At 43.5% G+C, this 19106-nt stretch overlaps 2 protein-coding genes and 1 long non-coding RNA gene across 7 annotated transcripts; 2 read left to right on the top strand and 1 right to left on the bottom strand.

Annotated features, from left to right (window-relative positions):
• The first annotated feature begins 4059 nt into the window (after positions 1 to 4059).
• LOC123412205 lies at positions 4060 to 5040 on the top strand. The gene is made up of 3 exons (XR_006613448.1): positions 4060 to 4150; positions 4220 to 4474; positions 4953 to 5040. It is a non-coding gene; the product is annotated as an uncharacterized LOC123412205 (long non-coding RNA).
• On the bottom strand, positions 4620 to 18257 carry LOC123412203 (ABC transporter G family member 45). Its single transcript, XM_045105142.1, has 22 exons — positions 17958 to 18257; positions 17594 to 17714; positions 11637 to 11725; positions 11382 to 11466; positions 11121 to 11280; positions 10890 to 10966; positions 10763 to 10813; positions 10604 to 10694; positions 9547 to 9848; positions 8739 to 9334; positions 8492 to 8652; positions 8302 to 8405; positions 8052 to 8211; positions 7807 to 7970; positions 7381 to 7713; positions 7000 to 7290; positions 6640 to 6723; positions 6435 to 6568; positions 6103 to 6330; positions 5839 to 6010; positions 5481 to 5735; positions 4620 to 5244 (listed from the first exon to the last, which is right to left on the bottom strand). Exons 1-22 carry the CDS (start codon positions 18074 to 18076, stop codon positions 4975 to 4977), a joined length of 4047 nt encoding a protein of 1348 aa, XP_044961077.1. The 5' UTR covers positions 18077 to 18257; the 3' UTR covers positions 4620 to 4974.
• On the top strand, positions 8158 to 17421 carry LOC123412204. Of its 5 annotated transcripts, none has more exons than XR_006613447.1 (6): positions 8158 to 8237; positions 8357 to 8426; positions 8524 to 8666; positions 9207 to 9274; positions 12154 to 12267; positions 12762 to 13512. XR_006613447.1 is itself a non-coding variant. In XM_045105143.1 (3 exons), exons 1-3 carry the CDS (start codon positions 11188 to 11190, stop codon positions 12915 to 12917), a joined length of 306 nt encoding a protein of 101 aa, XP_044961078.1. In that variant the 5' UTR covers positions 11145 to 11187; the 3' UTR covers positions 12918 to 13512. The 5 variants fall into 5 exon arrangements, 1 of the variants encoding a protein (XP_044961078.1); XR_006613446.1 differs by having other exon boundaries at positions 8509 to 8666; XR_006613445.1 differs by lacking the exons at positions 8158 to 8237; positions 12762 to 13512 and adding an exon at positions 17109 to 17421 and having other exon boundaries at positions 8334 to 8426; positions 8509 to 8666.
• Positions 18258 to 19106: the final 849 nt, after the last annotated feature.

The raw sequence follows: 19106 nt of genomic DNA, 5'->3' as shown, positions 1-19106 counted from the left end.
CCTCTTTCACCTTGATCATCCTCTCCTCCAAGTCGGCCTTCGCTTTGCTTCTTCACGTTTTGCTTCAGCTTGTGCAAGCTTGACCTCTTTCTTCTTCTCGGTGATAAGAATCTTTGTCTCCAATGTCTTCCTTGTCAATTCCTCTCTTGACTTCATCATTTGCTCCATCTTCTCCCTTAGGCTTGATGCCTCTCCTTCCATCTTTACCCTTTGCTTGCCCTTCTTGGTTCCCTCGGGCTTGCCCAAGTTCCTCTCCTTCTCCTCATCTTCACTATCATCCATCCTAAGCATTGCCGACTTCTTGGGTGCGGTCTCTTGATCCCTCAAACTTCCACTTGTCAAAGGTTTGAAGAATTGCCCAAGCATGCTTAAATGGGAATGGCTTGCCCTTGGAAGCGGCCATCTCCTTGTACCTCATGCCGGCAATTGTCTCCTATCAACCACACATAATCACATAAGAACCCACCAATAGCATAGTACACACACATAATCAAAATAGTGAAGAGATATGTACTCACATAGTCACTCTCCACGGTTCCACTAGGTGGTGCATCCGTCACTTGGTCCATGCCCGCACTCCAACGAGCACAAGCGGGCTTCATCAAATCCCACCGGCCTTAAAGCGACCGGTAACTGCGAGAGATGAACCCACTATTCTTAGGCTTGATCCTACAATAGTTGTCCTCGATCTTGTGCCAATACCTTTTACCGGTTTGATCGGTGCCGGTGGTTGCATCCATCCCCACAGATGCCCAAGCACGAACCAAGAGGATATCATCCGCTTCGGTGTAGTTTGTCGACCGCGCGTGTGGGCGGGAAGCGACGGTGAATGCCTCCTCCCCTATCTTGGCCACCTCCTCCTCGTCATCCCCTTCATCCTCCTCATCTTCCTCAACCTCCTCACCAAAGGGTTCTAGAGGCGGAGCCCTGAGGTCCACCTCCGCGTCTTGAAGGAGGTCCATGAACGAGGTTGGGGTTGCCATTTCCTCGAACACCTCGTGCGCGGGGGGAGGAGGTTCGGCGACGGCGACGGCCGGGGCCGCGGGCTTCTTCCGTGCCGCGACCTTCTTCCGCTTCGGGGATGCACGGGCGGCCTTGGAGGAAGCCCCTTGCGGCCCACGGGAGGAGACCTTCGACCGGCTCTTCTTGACGGGGGCGGGCGGGACGGTGGCGTGGGCGGGCGCGGCAGCGGCCGGGGCGGGAGGAGGCGGTGCGAGGCCCGCCCGCCGCCGCTTGGCCCCGACCTGGGTCACCGCCACCACGTCGGCCACGGTGGCCGTGGCATGCGGGGCGGGGGCGGGCGGGGCGGGCGCGGGGGTGGGCGCGGCGGGCGCGGCGGCGGTCGGGGCGGGCGGGGCCTCCATGGCGGTGGTCGGACGCGGGAGGAGCTGGGAGGCGGGGCGGTTTTTCCCTCCCGCGCGATGTGTGAAGTGGAGTGCGGGTTGGGGGAGTTTTCCCTCCCAACCCTCACTTCTACAGGCTGGGAAGGGGTTTGAGGGTTGGACCTCTAATTTTTTTTACGGGTTTAAGGGTTTAAGGGTTCTAGTCTACGCCGTTTTTCCGACGAAAACTGTAAAAAAAAGCGGTTATTTTTAAGGGTTTGAGGGTTTGAGGGCTCTACTAGAGATGCTCTAAGAGCATTTCTAGTAGAACCCTCAAACCCTCAAACCCTGAAAACAGTTTTAAGGGTTGAGAAGTGCCAGTTTTTGGCACTTTTAAGGGTTGAAAAACAGGGGCAAAGACTAGAACCCTCAAACCCAACCCTTAAACTGTTTTAAGGGTTGTATTTGAGGGTTCTAGTCTTTGCCTCAACCCCAACCTTTAAAACTATCATTTCATATATCACACATTTCATCATATGACATATCACAAATTCCATCACATTTGACATAAAAGAATAATCATTCTAGTTATTATTACACCACCGAATAAAACAATAATCATTCAAATTATTACAACAATGTTTGAGCAAATTACAATAATTGTTCGAATCAAATAGGACATAGAAAAGTAAAACAAAGATACATCATGGGCCAATGCGCCGCCCATCCAACTGCCAGTGGTGCTCTACTAGATCATCCCGGAGCCGACAATGAGTGGTTGCATCCTCAATCTCACGATGTGCTTGAAGAAAAGCGTGTATGCGAGAAGGGTTTCTTTCCGGTTGCACACGGGTACCAACATTGTCATAGAAACAAGGGAGGTTTAACCCTCTCTCATCCTCTAGGATCATGTTGTGTAGAATCACACAACATTTCATAATGTTCACCAAGGTTTTTTTGTCCCAAAACCGAGCTGGACCCCGAACTATGGCAAACCTTGCTTGCAAAACACCGAAAGCTCTTTCAATATCCTTGCGAGCTGCCTCTTGTGCCTTGGTGAAATGAGCCTCTTTTCTTGTTAAGGGCACCCCATTTTTCTCCTTGATGGACTTCACAAGAGTTGCCCATTCGGGATAGATGCCATCAGTGAGATAGTATCCCATTGAGTACTCATTGTCCATGATTTTGTAGTTGCAAGCTGGAGCATCCCCAGAAATTAATCTTTTGAACAAAGGAGATCTATTGAGGACATTGATATCATTGAGTGTTCCCGGCAACCCAAAAAATGCATGCCAAATCCATGTGTCCTCCGATGCTACGGCCTCAAGCACAATGGTAGCATCACGACTTTTACCGCAATACATTCCATGCCATGCCTTTGGGCAATTTTCCACCTCCAATGCATGCAATCAAGCATCCCCGGCCATCCCCTTTTTTCATTCATTTCCATTAATCTCTTTGTATCTTCCTCGTTTGGTGCCCGAAGATAATGCTCACCGTACAACCGGATGACCAACTTGGCAAACCTACGGACGGACTCTGTGGTTGTATCTTGCCCAATGCGAAGATACTCGTCGGTATAATCCGCGGGTATGCCATAAGCGAGTACCCGCATTGCCGCCGATATCTTTTGATATGCACTAAACCCCACGATACCGACGGTGGATCTACGACGTTTAAAATAATAGGAGGCGGCCTCACAATCGGTGACAATCTTCACAAACAAACTACGACGCATCCGGTACCTTCTGCGAAAGAGACGAGGAGGGTATGTAGGTACCTCCGCGAAGTAGTCTTGCATCAAATGCTCGTGTCCGAGAGCACGCTTCTGGTAGATGGTGAGTCGCCCCATCTTCGACCCTCTCCTCTGATCCATAAGCTTCACGCGGTCTTCAAATGCTTGCACGTCGACGAGGAGGCTCATCATCTCGATGTCGTCGTCTTGCAACAACTCGTCAATGTCCGAATCATCGGATGATGACCAATCCGACGAATCGGACAACAAGTCCATGTCGTCGTTGTTCACCTCCATCTACATACCAAGTGGCTACAATTAGTGCCAATGAAGCAAAAATTAAAAACTCAAAAAGTAAAAAAAAAAATCTCACCGGGGCGGGGCGGGGACGGCCGGCCGAGGCGGGGCGCGGGCGGGCGGCGTCCGGGGCGGGGCGGGGACGCGGCCGGGCGGCTCAGGCCGGGGCGGGGCGCGGAGGAGCGACGGCCGGGCGGCTCAGGCCCGGGCAGGGCGCGGACGAGCGGGGCGGGGCGGGGCGCGCGGAGGAGCGACGGCGAGCGGCCGGGGCGGGGCGCGCGGAGGGGTGGCGGGGCGGCGGACGGGTTGGCCGAGATGCGGAGCGGCGGGGCGCGGAGGGGCGGCGACCGGGGCGCGGAGGGGCGGCGAAGCGGCGGCCGGGGCGCGGAGGGGCGGCGGACTGGCGGCGGCGGCGGATTCGGGGGAAGAGACGAGCGCGGGGAAGCAACTTCCTTTCGCGCGAAGGTGGAAATGGAGTGCGGGTTGGGGGAGTTTTTCCTCCCAACCCTCACTTCTACAGGCTGGGAAGGCGTTTGAGGGTTGGACCTCTAATTTTTTTTACGGGTTTAAGGGTTTAAGGGTTCTAGTCTACGTCTTTTTTTTGACGAAAATTGTAAAAAACGGTTATTTTAAAGGGTTCGAGGGTTTGAGAGCTTTACTAGACTTGCTCTAGTATAGTACACTCACAAGCTTCCCCTCTTGTTTTAAAAAAAGAAACCCCCTCTCCATGCGGCCTCTTCCAACGAAAATCCCCCCGAAAAGCTTCCCCCCTTCCATCCAATCCAAGCTTCCGAAGGTAATAATCTGCCACGCATCTCGCATTTCGGTTCAAATTAGGGTTCAATTACTCACGTCTTTAGTGCAGGTTCCTCTCCTCTCCACCGAGTTCGAGCAGCCGCGGCAGCAGCAGCCATGTGCCGGCGCGCGGCGGCACCAACCGGGACATCGGTGCCAGGTCATACACGAAGCGGAGGGCATACCGTTGCTGACTTACAATGGGGGCTTCGTCGTGGTCTTAGTTCCCGCTAAACGTCTAGGGCAGCAGTAGCAGTATCAAGTGTACTGCCGATGCGTTTGATCCTTCTAGAGCCTCTGGGCCAGGTGGAACATGGAGTTGTCGGTGAGTCTGCTGTGCCGCTGTGCCCCAAGTTAAATGTCTGATTTCAGTATGTTGAATGTTCTTGTTGCATAGACAAATCCCCTAAAAACAATCCTGTCATTAGATCGCTGAGTTTCATCCGAACTGGGCAATGTTGGAAGCCAAAGATCACAATTCGTTAATCATTCGATATGCTGCATTACCATTGCAAGATGATATGCCTGCCACTCAGAATAAACTTTTTGATACGCTTTTACACATTCTAATCACATGTACATTTTGCAATTTGATCTTTTGATCAACATGTGGCTATAACAACAATCCTGTAAGGCTGCACTAGTAGTACATATACAAATTCTCACACAAATCATGTGGTTATTTACACACTTCATCCTGCAGCAGCAAAATCCTTGTGGTCTTGTGCTTATTTATGATTGGGTGTTTCTCTTCTCTTAGCTGTATACAATTATAAGGAATGTACTGATTAGTGTATTTGCAGTTTGCAGTTCAATCTGTCCATGCTACCTCCGCTGGAACTTTAGGTGCTTGATGAAGATGAAGAAGAGGAAGGCGAACAGGGCGATGATGGCCAGGTGCAGGCAGGTGACAAGGTTGAAGTAGCGGTTCTCGAGGCCAAGGTAGCCCTCGAGGAACTCACGCACCGTCTGGTCTGGCTGCCCTGGCACGTGGATGATCTCTGTCCGGTCGCCCAGCTGTGAGAACATGAGCCCGTACACTGTCCATGCCGCTGGGTTAGCCCAGTACACCCACCTCCACCATATCGGGATCAGCTGCATCCACGTTGCCACATTGTTGTTATTCATTAGGTTAGGCATGCACACCTATCCTTTTTTTTATTGGTTGTTGTCTTTCAGGAAAAGTCCAAATCTGGATTAAATATGCAACCTATGGGTGGTTTATATAGGAATTAAGTGATGCCTAATTTGCCTTATGTTCTCTCTAGTCTCTAGTTAGAGTTGTAATTAAAGTGAAAAAGGTTGGTTAATTGACAGGGTCAGACTAGTACCTCTCTTCCAATGATGAAGCCGGAGAAGACGTTCCAAAAGATGAAGATAAGGAAGGACAATCCGGCAGCTATCTCAAGGTTAGGTGTTAGTGCGACTGTCATCATCCCGTAGAGTGTGTAGTACATGAAGCTTAGCACCATGTAAAGGACAAACCAAAAGAACTTGACGGCTGTCATCTCGAACCCAATCATTGGGTATACGATTGATGCGAAGATGAGCACTTGGACAAGCATGTAAGGCAATTCAATTGCCATCTGCAAACAGAAATCCAGCATCGGAGTTTAGAAAACATGTGCCAATCATTTTAGGTCCAGATTATTTGTTTTACTTTTGAAGAGAATGATAAAGTAGTATTACCTGAGCTATGGCGTAGGCCAAGGTACAGTACATGCCTGCTGCCTTTTCTCGGTAAAGAACAACTCTCTCCATTGTCACAACTGGCTGTAAGATGCTGCAATTCATGAAGCCCAGAAACAGTGCTGATCCATATACAACCCCTAGTATGTTGAATACATCTTGCTGTCCTTTTCTGTTGCATAGGAATACAAAGTTATGAGTTAATTGAGGCATGATAAGTTTGCATGATTTTTTTTAATCTCTCTTGTCGTCATTCCTGCTTACATGATTGAGCCAATTTTCCAGAATACAATTCCAAACATAATTGATACAGCAAACGTGTTTAGGAACCGAACAACATTGTGTTCTGAGTTTTTCCAGTATGCACATCTTTGTTTCCACAGGCAAGCCATGCACTGCGCCCTAAAGTTCTGCCAATATCCTGGGGGGAAATGTAGATCCTCGGTGTTTGGCGCTGGTTGCCCCAGCTCATCAATTAGAAGCATGTTCTCCCTGCAGAAACAAGGTACATATTCATTGTGTTTTATCTTTTCCCCTATTGCTCAAACCAGTTTAACAGTACAGTTGCTGTAGCTTTACTATCTTATCTGGCTTACCTGTATAGGGAGGAGCTCCGGTAAATTTCTGCATAGTCCACTCCAATCTCATATTCTGTTATGTGTGAACTTATATCCAATACCCATGCTGCTGGGTTTTGTCCCTCTTTTATTCTAGGAACACCAGGTATAGCCTATGACAAAGCAATTTTAGTAATTTTTATCTCCAGCTTATGCATAGATGTTGAATATCAGACAATCTTACCTCAAAATACTTGATCATGTTGCTAGATAGCGGACCTAATGGACCACTGTATATGATCTGACCACCTCTTTTCATAAGCAAAAGCTGCATTTAGTCAAATTGAACTCAAGTTTAGAAAGTTAACTCTGTATTAGTTAGACATTATCATATAAAAGGCTAATTGATCGTCATTTTTGTGAGCTATTAACAAAAGGGAACCCAAGGGGTAAGGGCTAATTGTATTTGATGCTTTATTTATGAAAAGATTATGCTGGTTTGGTTTTGCGTAATGAGTAGTTCAATACTCTTTTTGGTCTCTTGGTCTTGACACCACATGACCATGTTTTTTTGGATATATTTAAAATTTGGATTTATTCATACCTCATCAAAAGATTCAAATATCCCAATGCTTGGTTGATGAATTGTGCAGACTACAGTTCGTCCAGTGTCTACTGTCTTTCTTACTGTTCTCATCACAATTGCTGCAGCACGGGCATCCAAGCCAGTGGTTGGCTCGTCCATGAATATAATGGAAGGACTAGCTACCAGCTCCACTGCTATTGTTAGCCTTTTTCGTTGCTCAGCTGACAAGCCAGTTGCTCCTGCTATTCCCACCATGGCATTCTTCAGTCCAGTCAATTCAACTAGGTCCATTACTTCATCTATAAACATCTGAAACATGTTTGAAGAGAAATCTTGTTAATTTATTGTTATATATTAGCTTCAAAGATGATAAAGATTGCAAAAGGTCAATGCTTATACATCTCTTTGGCGAGAGTTAACGTTCGAAGGCAGTCGAAGCCATGCCGAGAACTGTAGTGACTCATGCACAGTGAGGTTAGGGGAGTGAATGTCACTCTGTTCACAGTAGCCCGAGATCCTTGAGAATGTGTCCTGCTTCTTTGGGTATCCTGCTATCCTAATAGTACCTTCAATATATCCTCCAGTTTTTCTTCCAGCCAATACATCGAGCAATGTTGTCTTTCCAGCACCAGTGACCCCCATCAGAGCTGTTAACACCCCTGGCCTGAAAACACCACTGACATCTTGCAGCAGTTGAAGCTTTTTCTCTGTTACTCCATACTTCATCATTTCCTGGTGGAACATATGCATATGTTTGGTCAACGCGTGACTGGAAATGGAATGGATGCAAGTATTCAGTAAGGCACTATGTGCTCAAGATCATACCTTAGGCATGTCAACAAAATAGTTGATATGATCAAATACAAGGGAAAGAGGCTGAAACGGGAGGACAACTTGACCAGTTGATGCATTGCCAGTTCCAACTTTCTGTTTCTTGCACTCCGTTTTTGTCTTCGTGGAATCGATATTAACTTGATGCTTGTGTGGAGCTACAAATTATGAACAAACATGATGGATTTTGTTTGCATTTATGTTTCAATACTTATGAGGATAGCTTTGGTAATACATACATTTCATGAACTCCAGTGCAAATATAGTGAGGATGTTGAAGACCAGCGAGAATCCAAATAAAATGCCGACACAAATCCAGTACCAATGCCACTCCATGAGCAACCCCCTGATCTTCAGGATAGCTTCGCCAACTGTTTTAGCATTTGCATAGTGAAATTCCTGTCAGCATGAACAATCATCATCAGGTCATAACTAATTGCACGAGTTATATACATTGGATCAAGAATGCTAGTTGAAAAGATTGCTTACAATAGCCCATCTTTCGTCAAGGAACTCATTTAGGGCAACGGCATTCTGTGCGTAGGTGAATGGGGATGTCCAGTATCCCCACTGCAACCATGGTTGGAGGTTATCTATTTCGATGTACAAAACTGGTAAGCATCTTTGTTGCACACAAGTCCTCATACATCTTATGTTATTCTGAGATAAAACATCTAACCTTTTGATATGACGAAGCCTCCAAATATGTAGATTGCTATGAGAGCTGCGGTGCCTAGCATGTTGGCCATTACTTGTGTCCTTCCTATTGCTGCCAAGAAACGATAGAGGCCCATTGACATTTGATGCATGGCAAAAAGTACCAAAAACTGCTGGATGAATCTGCAAGAAGCAAGGTAACTCTTTCTGTTATTCCAGCTTATTCAAGTATTTTGATCATTAGATATTGAATTGACTACGAGGGGTACCTGAGAAAGGAAGGTGCGTAGCCAATCACATAGTAGGTTAAGCTGGTCCACAGACCTGTCTCTAGAAGTGACATTGGGAGGCTGATAAGGAATACCGAAGAAAGAAGTGCCCATCCTGGCAATGCTAGTAACTCTCTTTGCTTGTAGAAAGTGGGGAGCCGCTTTATTGTCATTGCAATTTCAGTCATGCCATTGAAGTTTACTATCACAACAGCCATAAAGAGTGATCCCATGTACTTATTGGCATCGAGTACAGTTTTATGGTTCATATTTGTTCGAAGGAAAATCGTTGAGATCACCAAAGCCATAACAGTTATCTGTACAGTCTTGAATATATGAAGCGGGGAGTTTCTTTTAAGAAGCAGTACTTCCCTTGAAAAGCATGCCTTGAAAATATTCCATCTGGAGATCCTGCGAGTTGCACTTGTTATAATCTCCTTGCTCTTTCCTGTATTGTTTGTCCTGCAGAGATCGTCTTTCGCAAATCGAGGGAGATATGATGAACGGAAAGATTCTGCGAATTTTTCGATTGGCCGGTATTGATACTTATTTTCATCACCAATCCAGTATTGCTTTTGATCCATCTTTGAGGTCACCTGGTCAAATGAAGAAACGTTGCTGTCAGTTACTTGCATTATTATGCACGAACGAGTAGATATAACATAATAGTGAATTTTGTGGATGAAATTGCAACTCATGTACCGCATGCTACATTGTTACTTTGTGATATTTATGCACTGGTTGTCCTCAAGTTTGCAATATAGATTTATTCAGTAGCTCCCTCTTATTAGAGTTTATAATCTAATACCTCTTGAAGGAAATCAGCTACATTCTTCCTGCTGGGGCATTTGAATCCCATAATTTCAAAAAAGTTGGTAGCATTTTCTCGAGGACCATGATATATAATTTGCCCCTCGCATAAAAGGATTATGTCATCAAATAATTCCAACGTCTCAGGAGGTGGTTGAAGCAAGGATATAACCATTGTGAGATCCATCAGATGTGCCATTTGTTGGAGAAATTTTACAATCTCGTATGTGGTGGAGCTATCTAGACCTGTTGATATGTCATCCATAAAGAAGCATCTTGCTAGACCAACTAGCATCTCTCCTGCATTAATGAATTCATCTTAAAATATAGCAACAATGATAAATTGATAAAAGAAAACCAATGTTGATTACTTTGGCATTGGCACCATCTTCTGTATAACTGGCATATTCGTAAGCAGAATAGGCTATGGAAAATATATACTCCCTCTGTCCGGAATTACTTGTCACACAAATGAATAAAAATGGATGTATCTAGAATTAAAATACATCTAGATACATCCATTCCTATGACAAGTATTTCCGGACGGAGGGAGTATTATATATGCAGCACATTGCAGAGTGGGGACCTTCCAGACATCTACGTAATTTCTAGTTACATCTGACATATTCAGAGTTGCCCTTATTCAGTAGAATAAATATCAGACCTGATTTTTTTTCTTCTGTAGAACAATGCAGAGTTCAGCAGGAAGAGAGCATTCTATAGTATCGTGACTGGCTCACTACAAAAGTACACATATACTGTTTTCATAGTCCATTTAATCAAACATGTCAAGAAATTATGGTTTCATTTTGACATTTTGTTACTTTACAATCTTTTCATGGTGGGTTTAACTAGGAACTTTGTTTCATCAGGCAATATTGTACAAAATATAAGTTGTTGAGGTGATAGAAATTTAATTGTGCTAAGGACTATGACATAAACCCTAGTTTCCTTTTACTATAACATAAGGCTGGATCAGAAAATGCACTCTATAAAGTGGGAACAGAGGGTGATAAGAGGAACGAGATACATAGTAAAAATCATAGAATGCTTACCAATCGTGGCTCTTTTTTTTTGTCCTCCTGATATGCCTCTTCTCAGCTCATCCCCCACCATGGTATCTGCACACTCGGACAAACCAAGTATCTGCATTTACACAAATTTGTGATTATGTTATGAAGACAAATGTATAAATTGAAAAGTTATGAATTTACCTTGATAATATAGTTTGTTGTAAGGTTGCTTCCTTCTCCGAAGGTGGTGGCCTGCAGAAAACAGATTTAAGTAATTGGGGAACTCGATGCCGGTGTTACCAAAATTGGCGGAAATAAATTTAGTAACCTTAATAAATGAGTCAAGATCTTGGTCCACTTTGTTGATGACACCTTTTTTCCTTCTTATTGCTTCTCCCAGCATCTCTAAGTTGACCATTTCAAACAGGAATTTTGCATTAGTATTTATGTCATGCAAAGGAAAAAGATACCTTGAAAGAGTGCTTCTTGATTAGCACTGTCTGGGTTTGGATATAAATTAGCTCATTCATATACTCCTATACCCAAGAGGGTGTCTCACCAAATTCATTATTGGTTCCCAACATCTTGGAAGAGAAATCAATCGTCTCTCTGACGGTCATCTCAGCATGATGAAGATCATATTGGCTAATGTAGGCATGCAGGTATTGAGGTGTTGATGATTTCACTTCTTCTCCATTGTACATGACCTTTCCTTTGAGCTATTAAAATATGCAATATCAAGAAAAAAAAGCAATGCTAGTTAATCAATGATTGTATTGTTAGTTAGTGGTTTCGGTGGTAAGTAGATAACTCAGTCTACCTTCAAAGAGGAATCCAACTTTCCTGCCAACGCTTTTAAAAAAGTAGTTTTCCCAGAACCAGGTGCTCCTAGAAGAAGTGTCATCCTGATTATGTAATGGGATCACAAAATTTGAACATGTCAGGTGAGTAAATTAATGAATGATGAACTCTTGATATCGAGTGTTACATGTTTTTCAGTGGTACACTTATTCTGAGATAAACAGCATCAAAAGATAACCATTGTCCATTTAGTAAAAAGTAGACGGATTCTTACCGTGATGGGCGAATCGTCCCGCTTGCTCCATTTATAATTTTGATGGGTTTTTTCCTTGTGGTACACATGTGTGAAGATGTTGCCAATTCCTGCACAACAAACAAATTTAGAACTATGATTTCGAATGTGACTTGCCCAATAGTATCCGTATTAAATGAAACTTCTGGATTTAAACATACATATGTGATACTATAGAGATGTTAAACTGCATGAAAATATGCACTGTTGTTTTGGTTGAAACAAACCTACGAACATTGTTCCATGTAAGTCCTGGGATTCAGGGTCCGGAGATGTGCTTTGATCTCCATTTTTTGTTAGATTGTTTTGGTCAGTTTTATACTAGGTTGATGTACACAATCTCAACTTGCGAGCCCCAGAACTATTGCTGCACTCTCTTTATTTTCTCTTATCTATTGTCAGGCATACCTGGTGCCGTTTTCCTTTCTATGGGGTGCTGTGACTTGCAAAGTAATCTTTCCGCTCCGTTTTGCGTTACAGTTTCCAACCTTTTGTGCAGGTAATCGTGGATTGCTTTGGCTGTGTTAGGGGTGTTCTCAGGCTCTGCTCTGTAGGAAATGCTGGCGCGTGCTGTACTTTCTGTACATCTAATGAGAAATCAACTACTAGCAAGGTAAAATTCTGCTTAGGTTATCAGATGCTGTCAAAACGAACCTCGGCTAAACTGCCCGTGGAACACTTTTCAGAGTTTCCACAAAAATGTGTAGAATACTGCCAGTGCATAATCAATATTCATACCCCTAAGGTATACAATCCATATTTATTTATTTATATTTGAATCCGCCAACCACAAAAAAACAACCGCAATTCTAATTATGCTTAGTTGATCAATGCTGTTCTATTTATATTGCTGTTCCTAATAGATGCAGCACCAAGAAAGTTGGTTAACTAGAGTAGGCACGTGGCGTTAATTCTTCAGTCAACTGCCTACAATGCAGCTAAATAGCTATTTAGCTGTAGCAACATGGCCATTAATCTTGATGCTTTTGGCCTTACTTAGGAGTTACTTTCTTTTTCTTTCTTAGAGTGATGTGATGTGATCACAGAGACGTATGGGACCAGCGTTTGATCTGCTTCTTTCCTTTTTCTTTCCTCGTCATGGCAAAGGAACACGATTGCATTAAAGCCGTCGCCGTCATCCTCATCGCTGCTATCCTCTTCTATACCGAATGCTACCTCAAGACTAGCCAGGCTACGTTCATGAAAAATGTAAAGACCCGGTACCAAAATGGAAAACTCCCCCAAGTTAGATCTGTGCTATGAGGGCATGTCCATCGGGTGCTGCCCCACAGGTTCGGGTGGTCCAGCTAGGTTCGGTTGATGTTTCAAACATGTCAGGGAATCTTCTGCAGGAGGCAGCCTCTTGGACAGAAAAAGTTAAGAGAGATGAAAAAATATGAGAGCAAAAGATTATGACAGTAGGACCCATAATATGAAAGACATGAACTTTTGATCATGGGACTGAAAAAGTCATTTTCCCATACCTAGCTGGATGCATCGGGGGCTGCATCTACCGCTGCCCTCATTGCTCGTGCCCTGATGTCTCTGCTGTCCAGAAGACCCTGCCTACGGTCCAGCAATACAGTTCTATTTAAGGTAGGCTTAGTTGGGGCCAACCTATTTGTACCAGCATTCATTTTAGCAACTGCTCCCTCCGTTCACAAATATAAGATGTTCTAACTATTTTCTGAATCGGATGTATATTAGACACGTTTTAGTGTGTTTGTTTACTTATTTCGGTCCATATGTAGTCCATAATAAAATATCCAAAACATCTTATATTTGTCAACATAGGGAGTATTTGTGTAAACATATGACCATGTTTTTGTTCTTGATGGACATAACGCCATGTTTAGTACTCGCTTCGATCCATATTACGAAAATCAGATATTCCCTTTAAAAAGCTGAATTAGTACAACACACAAACAACGGCTTCATTGATTACACAATTAATGCTGGGAGTAATCGTTGATTCCTTGATTAGGACATAAAGCTGAATTAGTACAACAAACAACGGCTTCATTGATTCCTTTTAAAAAGGAAGGGCTTATTGGAGAATACTTGGATGCTGTTTCTTTCTTTGGTACTCCCTCCGTCCGGTGAAGAGTGTACGTTTGTCTTTAAATTTTGTCCACAAAAGAGTGTACTTTTATCTTTCCAATGCATTTTAAAGTAGGAAGATCAATAACATTATACAAATGCTTCTCCTTCATCACACGGTAATCAAGATCAATAACATTATACAAATAGTCTTCTTAATTTTTACATGCACTTAGCTCATTGGGGGTTAGATAATTAAAGAGGAGAGAGATGATAGCTTGCACCTTTCCAATATTTTTTTTGCTCCATTTTATAATTTGTCTTAAAATATCTATATGTACACTTTACACCGGACGGAGGGAGAGGGAGTAGGCCTTACCTAATCCATCAATTCTGGATCTAAGAAAGAAACAGGACTATGTTTGATGATGTCAACATGATAGCGGATTAACAAGGACGGCAGCTAAAATACTCAAGTGACCACTAGGATTTTCCACATAGCAACTTCACTAACCATGCGTTCCAATTTGAGCGAGGATTTGGTGCTCCCTTGTTTCTCACCGTTAGATTTAGATCCTAGGTGGTGTGTTTTTTTGAAGATAAGGTGGTATGGTAGGCGGACCGTGTGGCCAAGGCACAGCATGCCTTGCCCCATATCATCCACCGTCCGAATCGATTCTACGGCTAGCAACAGTTCACAGCCAAATGAAACTGAATTCTTAGGTGGGTAGGGGAAAAGGGCGCGGGCCGGGAGAAAACTGCGGGGGCAGGCCGCCGCTCGCTCGCCCCGTTGCCGCCACCGCTCGCTCGCCCCGCCTTTGTTGCTGTTGCCACCTGCCCCGTCGTCGCTGCCACTCGCCCGCCCTTCGTTGCGGGCGACAACGGCGGTGGCGGGCGAATGGCGGCCTGCCGGCGCAGTTTTCTCCTAGCCCGCGCCCTTTTCCCCTATCCCGCTTGAGAATTCAGTTTCGTTTGGCTGTGAACTGTTGCTAGCCGTAGGATCGATACAGACGGTGGATGATATGGTGCAAGGCACATCAAGGCACTGGATCTCGGTCCATGGCAGGTAGTCTTTGCATGTTTCCCATGGAAATGAAGATGGTTAGGCTGGTCGTAATGGGAGTATCATAAGTAGTATAATGCATGCCAACTAGGCATATTTAATGAGGTGGCATGAAATTAAATGAAGGAAGAGAGGGTTGATTATCATATTATGATACCATATCATATTAAATGTTGTGCTATTATGTGTCATGCATGACAATAAATGAACTCTTCCATGATACTAGCACATGATACTACGCATTACGGATGTAGTATCATACACTAGTATCATATGCATGATACTAGTATATATGATCCTCCCCATTACAACCAGCTTAGGTTGAACATCTGTGCGGCCATGTACTCCCTCCTGTCTTTTTACTCCGCATATAAAATGATTTGTTTGAAGTCAAACTTTGTAAACTCTGACTAAATTTATATAAAAAAATCAACATCTACAATACTAAAGTTATATAATATAAAAATTAAATCCATAATACATATAATAATATTGATTTCGTATTGTGAATGTTAATATTTTTCGCTATAATGTTGGTCAAACTTTATGAAGTTTGACTTGAAACAAAACGAGAGTAAAAAAGACCGGAAGAAGTACTTTAATGATTTCACCTAGAAGGGGGGCCCAAACAAATGTGTGTTGGTAGTTGGGATGCATGAAACATTGACAGGTGCGCGCTGTGAAAAGATTTGGCAGCCAGTTTTCAAAATTGGACTGAAAAACTGAAAGAATGTAACATGCAAATTCCTTCAGTTTTGGGGCAGTCATAGCAAATTTGCAATTTACAATAATATAAATATGAGAAAAAATCATATTCTTTTCATCTTCTTCACAAAACGTGCCTTTTGAAGATGTACGTACAGCCAGTTGCCTTGTGCGCGTTGGTCTAATGCCTGCATATTAACAGTGTTGGCCGGCTACCATAGATAGTACGTACTTAATCTTTACCTCTATCCCTACTAATAAAGCATCTATTGCTTTTGTGGTACGTCATTAAAATTGTCTTTAAAATTGTCTAATATTACCCACCAATGCCATCTATGAGTTATAAAAAACGTTTTGCAGAGAATTCTCGCATGGGCCGGTCCAAGCATAGGGACCAGCTATACTACGCTCTGCTTGTTGGAAAATAAACAACACGCCCATTTGGGCCAGCCCATGGGCGGGGACCTGTTTTTTTAGTTTTTTAATTATCATTTATCTGTTCCTTTTTATTTTTTCTAATTCAAATAAACAAAAAAAAATCGAAATTCAAAAATTATATTTACATAAATGTTTGATAAAACATTAAATGTTTGCGAATTCAAAAATTGTTCAGGAATTTTGTAAAAATGTTTGCATATTAAGAACATCAAAATTTTGGAGAAAACATTCGTGAATCAAAAAAGTCCATCATTTTGAGCAATTTCTTTAATGCGATTAAAAAATGTTTGATAATTCAAAAAATGAATTATTCGCCAATTCACAAGAAAATACTTGAAAGCAGTTCGTAATATAAAATATTGTTTGGAATTTTAAAAAAATGTTGTCGATTCTAAAAATGTTTACGAATGATCAAATGTATGCAGTTCAACAGTAATGCTTCTGAGTCTTTCAGACTGTATACCTGAGTGAATTTTGAAGAATTAATTGTCAGGGTGGATCGGAATATTATAGTATATTTTAAAAAATGTTTCTTGAAATTCAGAATAATTCTTTAAGTTATCAAGTTTTTTGACAACCATGATATTTTTTTAAAAATATAAACATTGTTTCAAGTTGTGAATTGTTAATAAAATTAAAGGAAGAAATATTTTCTTGTATTTATGAATAAATTTTCAAAATCATGCGATGAAATATGAACATAATGTGGTCATTGCCATTGAAGATGGTGGTTTTTTTTTCCGTTGCAACGCACGGGCTTTTTTGCTAGTTAATAATCATACGAGACCTGCGTACTAGACCTGCTGCCGGCTGCCAATGTTATCTACCATGGTACTGCGGTTGTAAATGTTTAGCTAGGGATTACCCCCAGTGTTCACTAGTCAGTACTCCTAGTGTGAACACCAGATGAACGTTCGGTAGACGGTGTAGTGACCCAGAGCAACGGATGATTTCCGTTCCATTTCCACCGTTTTTCTTAGGCCCTGCTTGGATGGTTTGATATTTTTTACCCGTGTAAATCTATACGCCTGTAATTTACAGGTCACCAACAGAATACCCCCACCAGTTGTATTTATAATATAGATGTGGGGAGAGGTGTATCACATACCAGCCTAATACCGGCGAATTTGAAAAAACCAGCGTAATTATTACCTCCTAAAACGACGTTTCAATCGTATGACTGATCCAATCATCGGTGACTTTTACAGGTGCATATTTTACGGATGTAATGGGCCAGAAAACGACATCCCAAGCGCAGCCTTAACTGCCAAATGCAGATGCTGGATGGAGGGTTTCCACATAGCAACTCATCTGTTGATCCATCAACAGCAAGCTAGGGAAGAAGAGAGTACCCCGCAGTCGCATCTACTCCTTTTAACTTTGTACTAAATCAGGCGTTTTACTGACAAACTGGTATTTTTCCGGCAAAAAAAAGGGTGTTTTTCTCAGAGAACAAACAAACAAATGCCGCTAGCTAGCTGATCCAAGCACTGCTTGATGTGACTTGGTTAATCAAAAAAAAAGAAAGCACTGCCTGATCTCACAACCCCTTGTACGTGTCTCACCAGATCTCCCTTGGCTGCAATGCATATCCCATGCATATGCATGCATCCAACTACATGTATATCCAGGCGCTTTTGTCTTTTGCAAATGACGGCATGAGGATATACAATATATTTATTTATATGCATACCTGGGCGGCGTTGACGGCGCAGTTGAGCAGCGTCGGCAGCGCGCGGCGGCCCACGCGCACGTCGGCCTCCACGGTGAGCTCCTCGAACTGCACCTCCACCTTAGCGGCGTCGACCCCCAGCCTGCATGCATGAGCAGTTAATTTATTATGCTGCTGCTGCTGCCGCTGCCGGCCGGAATCTGCAATCAAGGGGACATCAATCTCCTCTTGAATTTATTTGTGGTTTCGTCTGGGAAACTCTCAGCCCGAACTGAACTGATCGCCCGACAAAAGCGGCCGATCCTGCATGCGACCCGCATGATCGAGAAGCCAGGCACACACGTACGTACCTACAGATCGCTGCATCATATGCATACGTACGTACCTTTCCTTCTTCTCCCGGAGCATCTGGAGGAAGCCGCGGTTGTCCTCATGGGTGAGCGGCGGCGGCGGCCTGGCACTCATCGCCGGCGGCGCCTGCTCGGCCTCCCAGCTGTGCTCCATCCTCCTCCTCTCGTTCGCTCGCTAGCTTCGCGAGCAACGGCGGCTGGCTAGCTTGTCCTAGACTAGAGTCTAGAGGGCGGGTGAATGGGCGTGCACATACATGGGCATATAGCAGCTGCTTGTACCGGAACGAAACGAAACGAGATACTAGTAGAAGAAGCAAGGGAAGATATATATTGGCGTTGCGTTTAAAGGTGTTGGTACTACCCATCTCGCAGTCGTATATATAGCGGAGTTCTACGGCCCAACGCCACTCCGGCCATTACTACATGCATATCCCATTTAATTTCTAGGACACCTTCTTCTTTTTATCTTTTCTTTTCTTCGACAGGCTCTGATCGATTCCGTTATATCTTTAATTGTACAGTCATTTCAAATAATCTATGGCGCAGGAGATAAACATACGTACTAGCACTGTGTGCAGTCCGTTATACTGCCATGCAGGCAGGCATATATATTCAAATGGTAATTACGGATCAAGTAGGAGTGCGCAAAAAGAAATATACAGATATTTTAACCTTATCTTCAATGCTATACTGTGGTGCACACGGCCATGCCGGCGCCGGTGCATGAATGCTATACTCTAGCTAAGGTTGTGCTGTACAGTAGCATGCATGTCACTGGCTTTGAATCTTCAATGCATTACCACTTCATTAGTGTACGTCGTCCCCCAAGGACAAGCTCCTCGCAGCAATGTTTTAATGTATTTAGACCCGTTTCTTCGCTAAGAGCATCTCCAACAGTCCGTATGTTCAATCGTTGGTATAAGTATCCACATCATCAACCAACAACACATTATACAAGCTCTTCAATAGAGTGTATGTTAACCGTATGTAAAATAACTAAGTGGGTTCATTAAATGTTGAAGAAATAACCATGTTTGCCTCGGAGCTTGTGCATGGACCGTTGCTTCAAGTTCATACGGTTTCATTCTCTCTCTTCTTTTATTATGTGCCATGTCATCAAAATCATCTATGTGACAATTTTACCAACGATGATCATACGACCATTGGAGATGCCCTAATGATGT

Source organism: Hordeum vulgare, chromosome 7H (genome assembly GCF_904849725.1).
Source record: "Hordeum vulgare subsp. vulgare chromosome 7H, MorexV3_pseudomolecules_assembly, whole genome shotgun sequence".
NCBI lineage: Eukaryota > Viridiplantae > Streptophyta > Magnoliopsida > Poales > Poaceae > Hordeum > Hordeum vulgare.
The sequence above is the reverse complement of the archived record's forward strand: the minus strand, read 5'-3'. Positions and strand labels throughout refer to the sequence as shown.

Excerpts from the sequence above, each read along its gene's own strand:
- LOC123412204 (XM_045105143.1), top strand. The coding sequence starts at position 11,188 with ATGATGAAGATCATATTGGCTAATGTAGGCATGCAG. Across the intron at positions 11,224-12,153 it reads TGGCTAATGTAGGCATGCAG|GTAATCGTGGATTGCTTTGG; the intron begins GTATTGAGGTGT and ends CCTTTTGTGCAG. Across the intron at positions 12,268-12,761 it reads AGAAATCAACTACTAGCAAG|GAACACGATTGCATTAAAGC; the intron begins GTAAAATTCTGC and ends GTCATGGCAAAG.
- LOC123412203 (XM_045105142.1), bottom strand. The coding sequence starts at position 18,076 with ATGGAGCACAGCTGGGAGGCCGAGCAGGCGCCGCCGGCGATGAGTGCC. Across the intron at positions 11,467-11,636 it reads GGGACGATTCGCCCATCACG|GATGACACTTCTTCTAGGAG; the intron begins GTAAGAATCCGT and ends TTACATAATCAG. Across the intron at positions 7,971-8,051 it reads TGCACTGGAGTTCATGAAAT|CTCCACACAAGCATCAAGTT; the intron begins GTATGTATTACC and ends CATAATTTGTAG.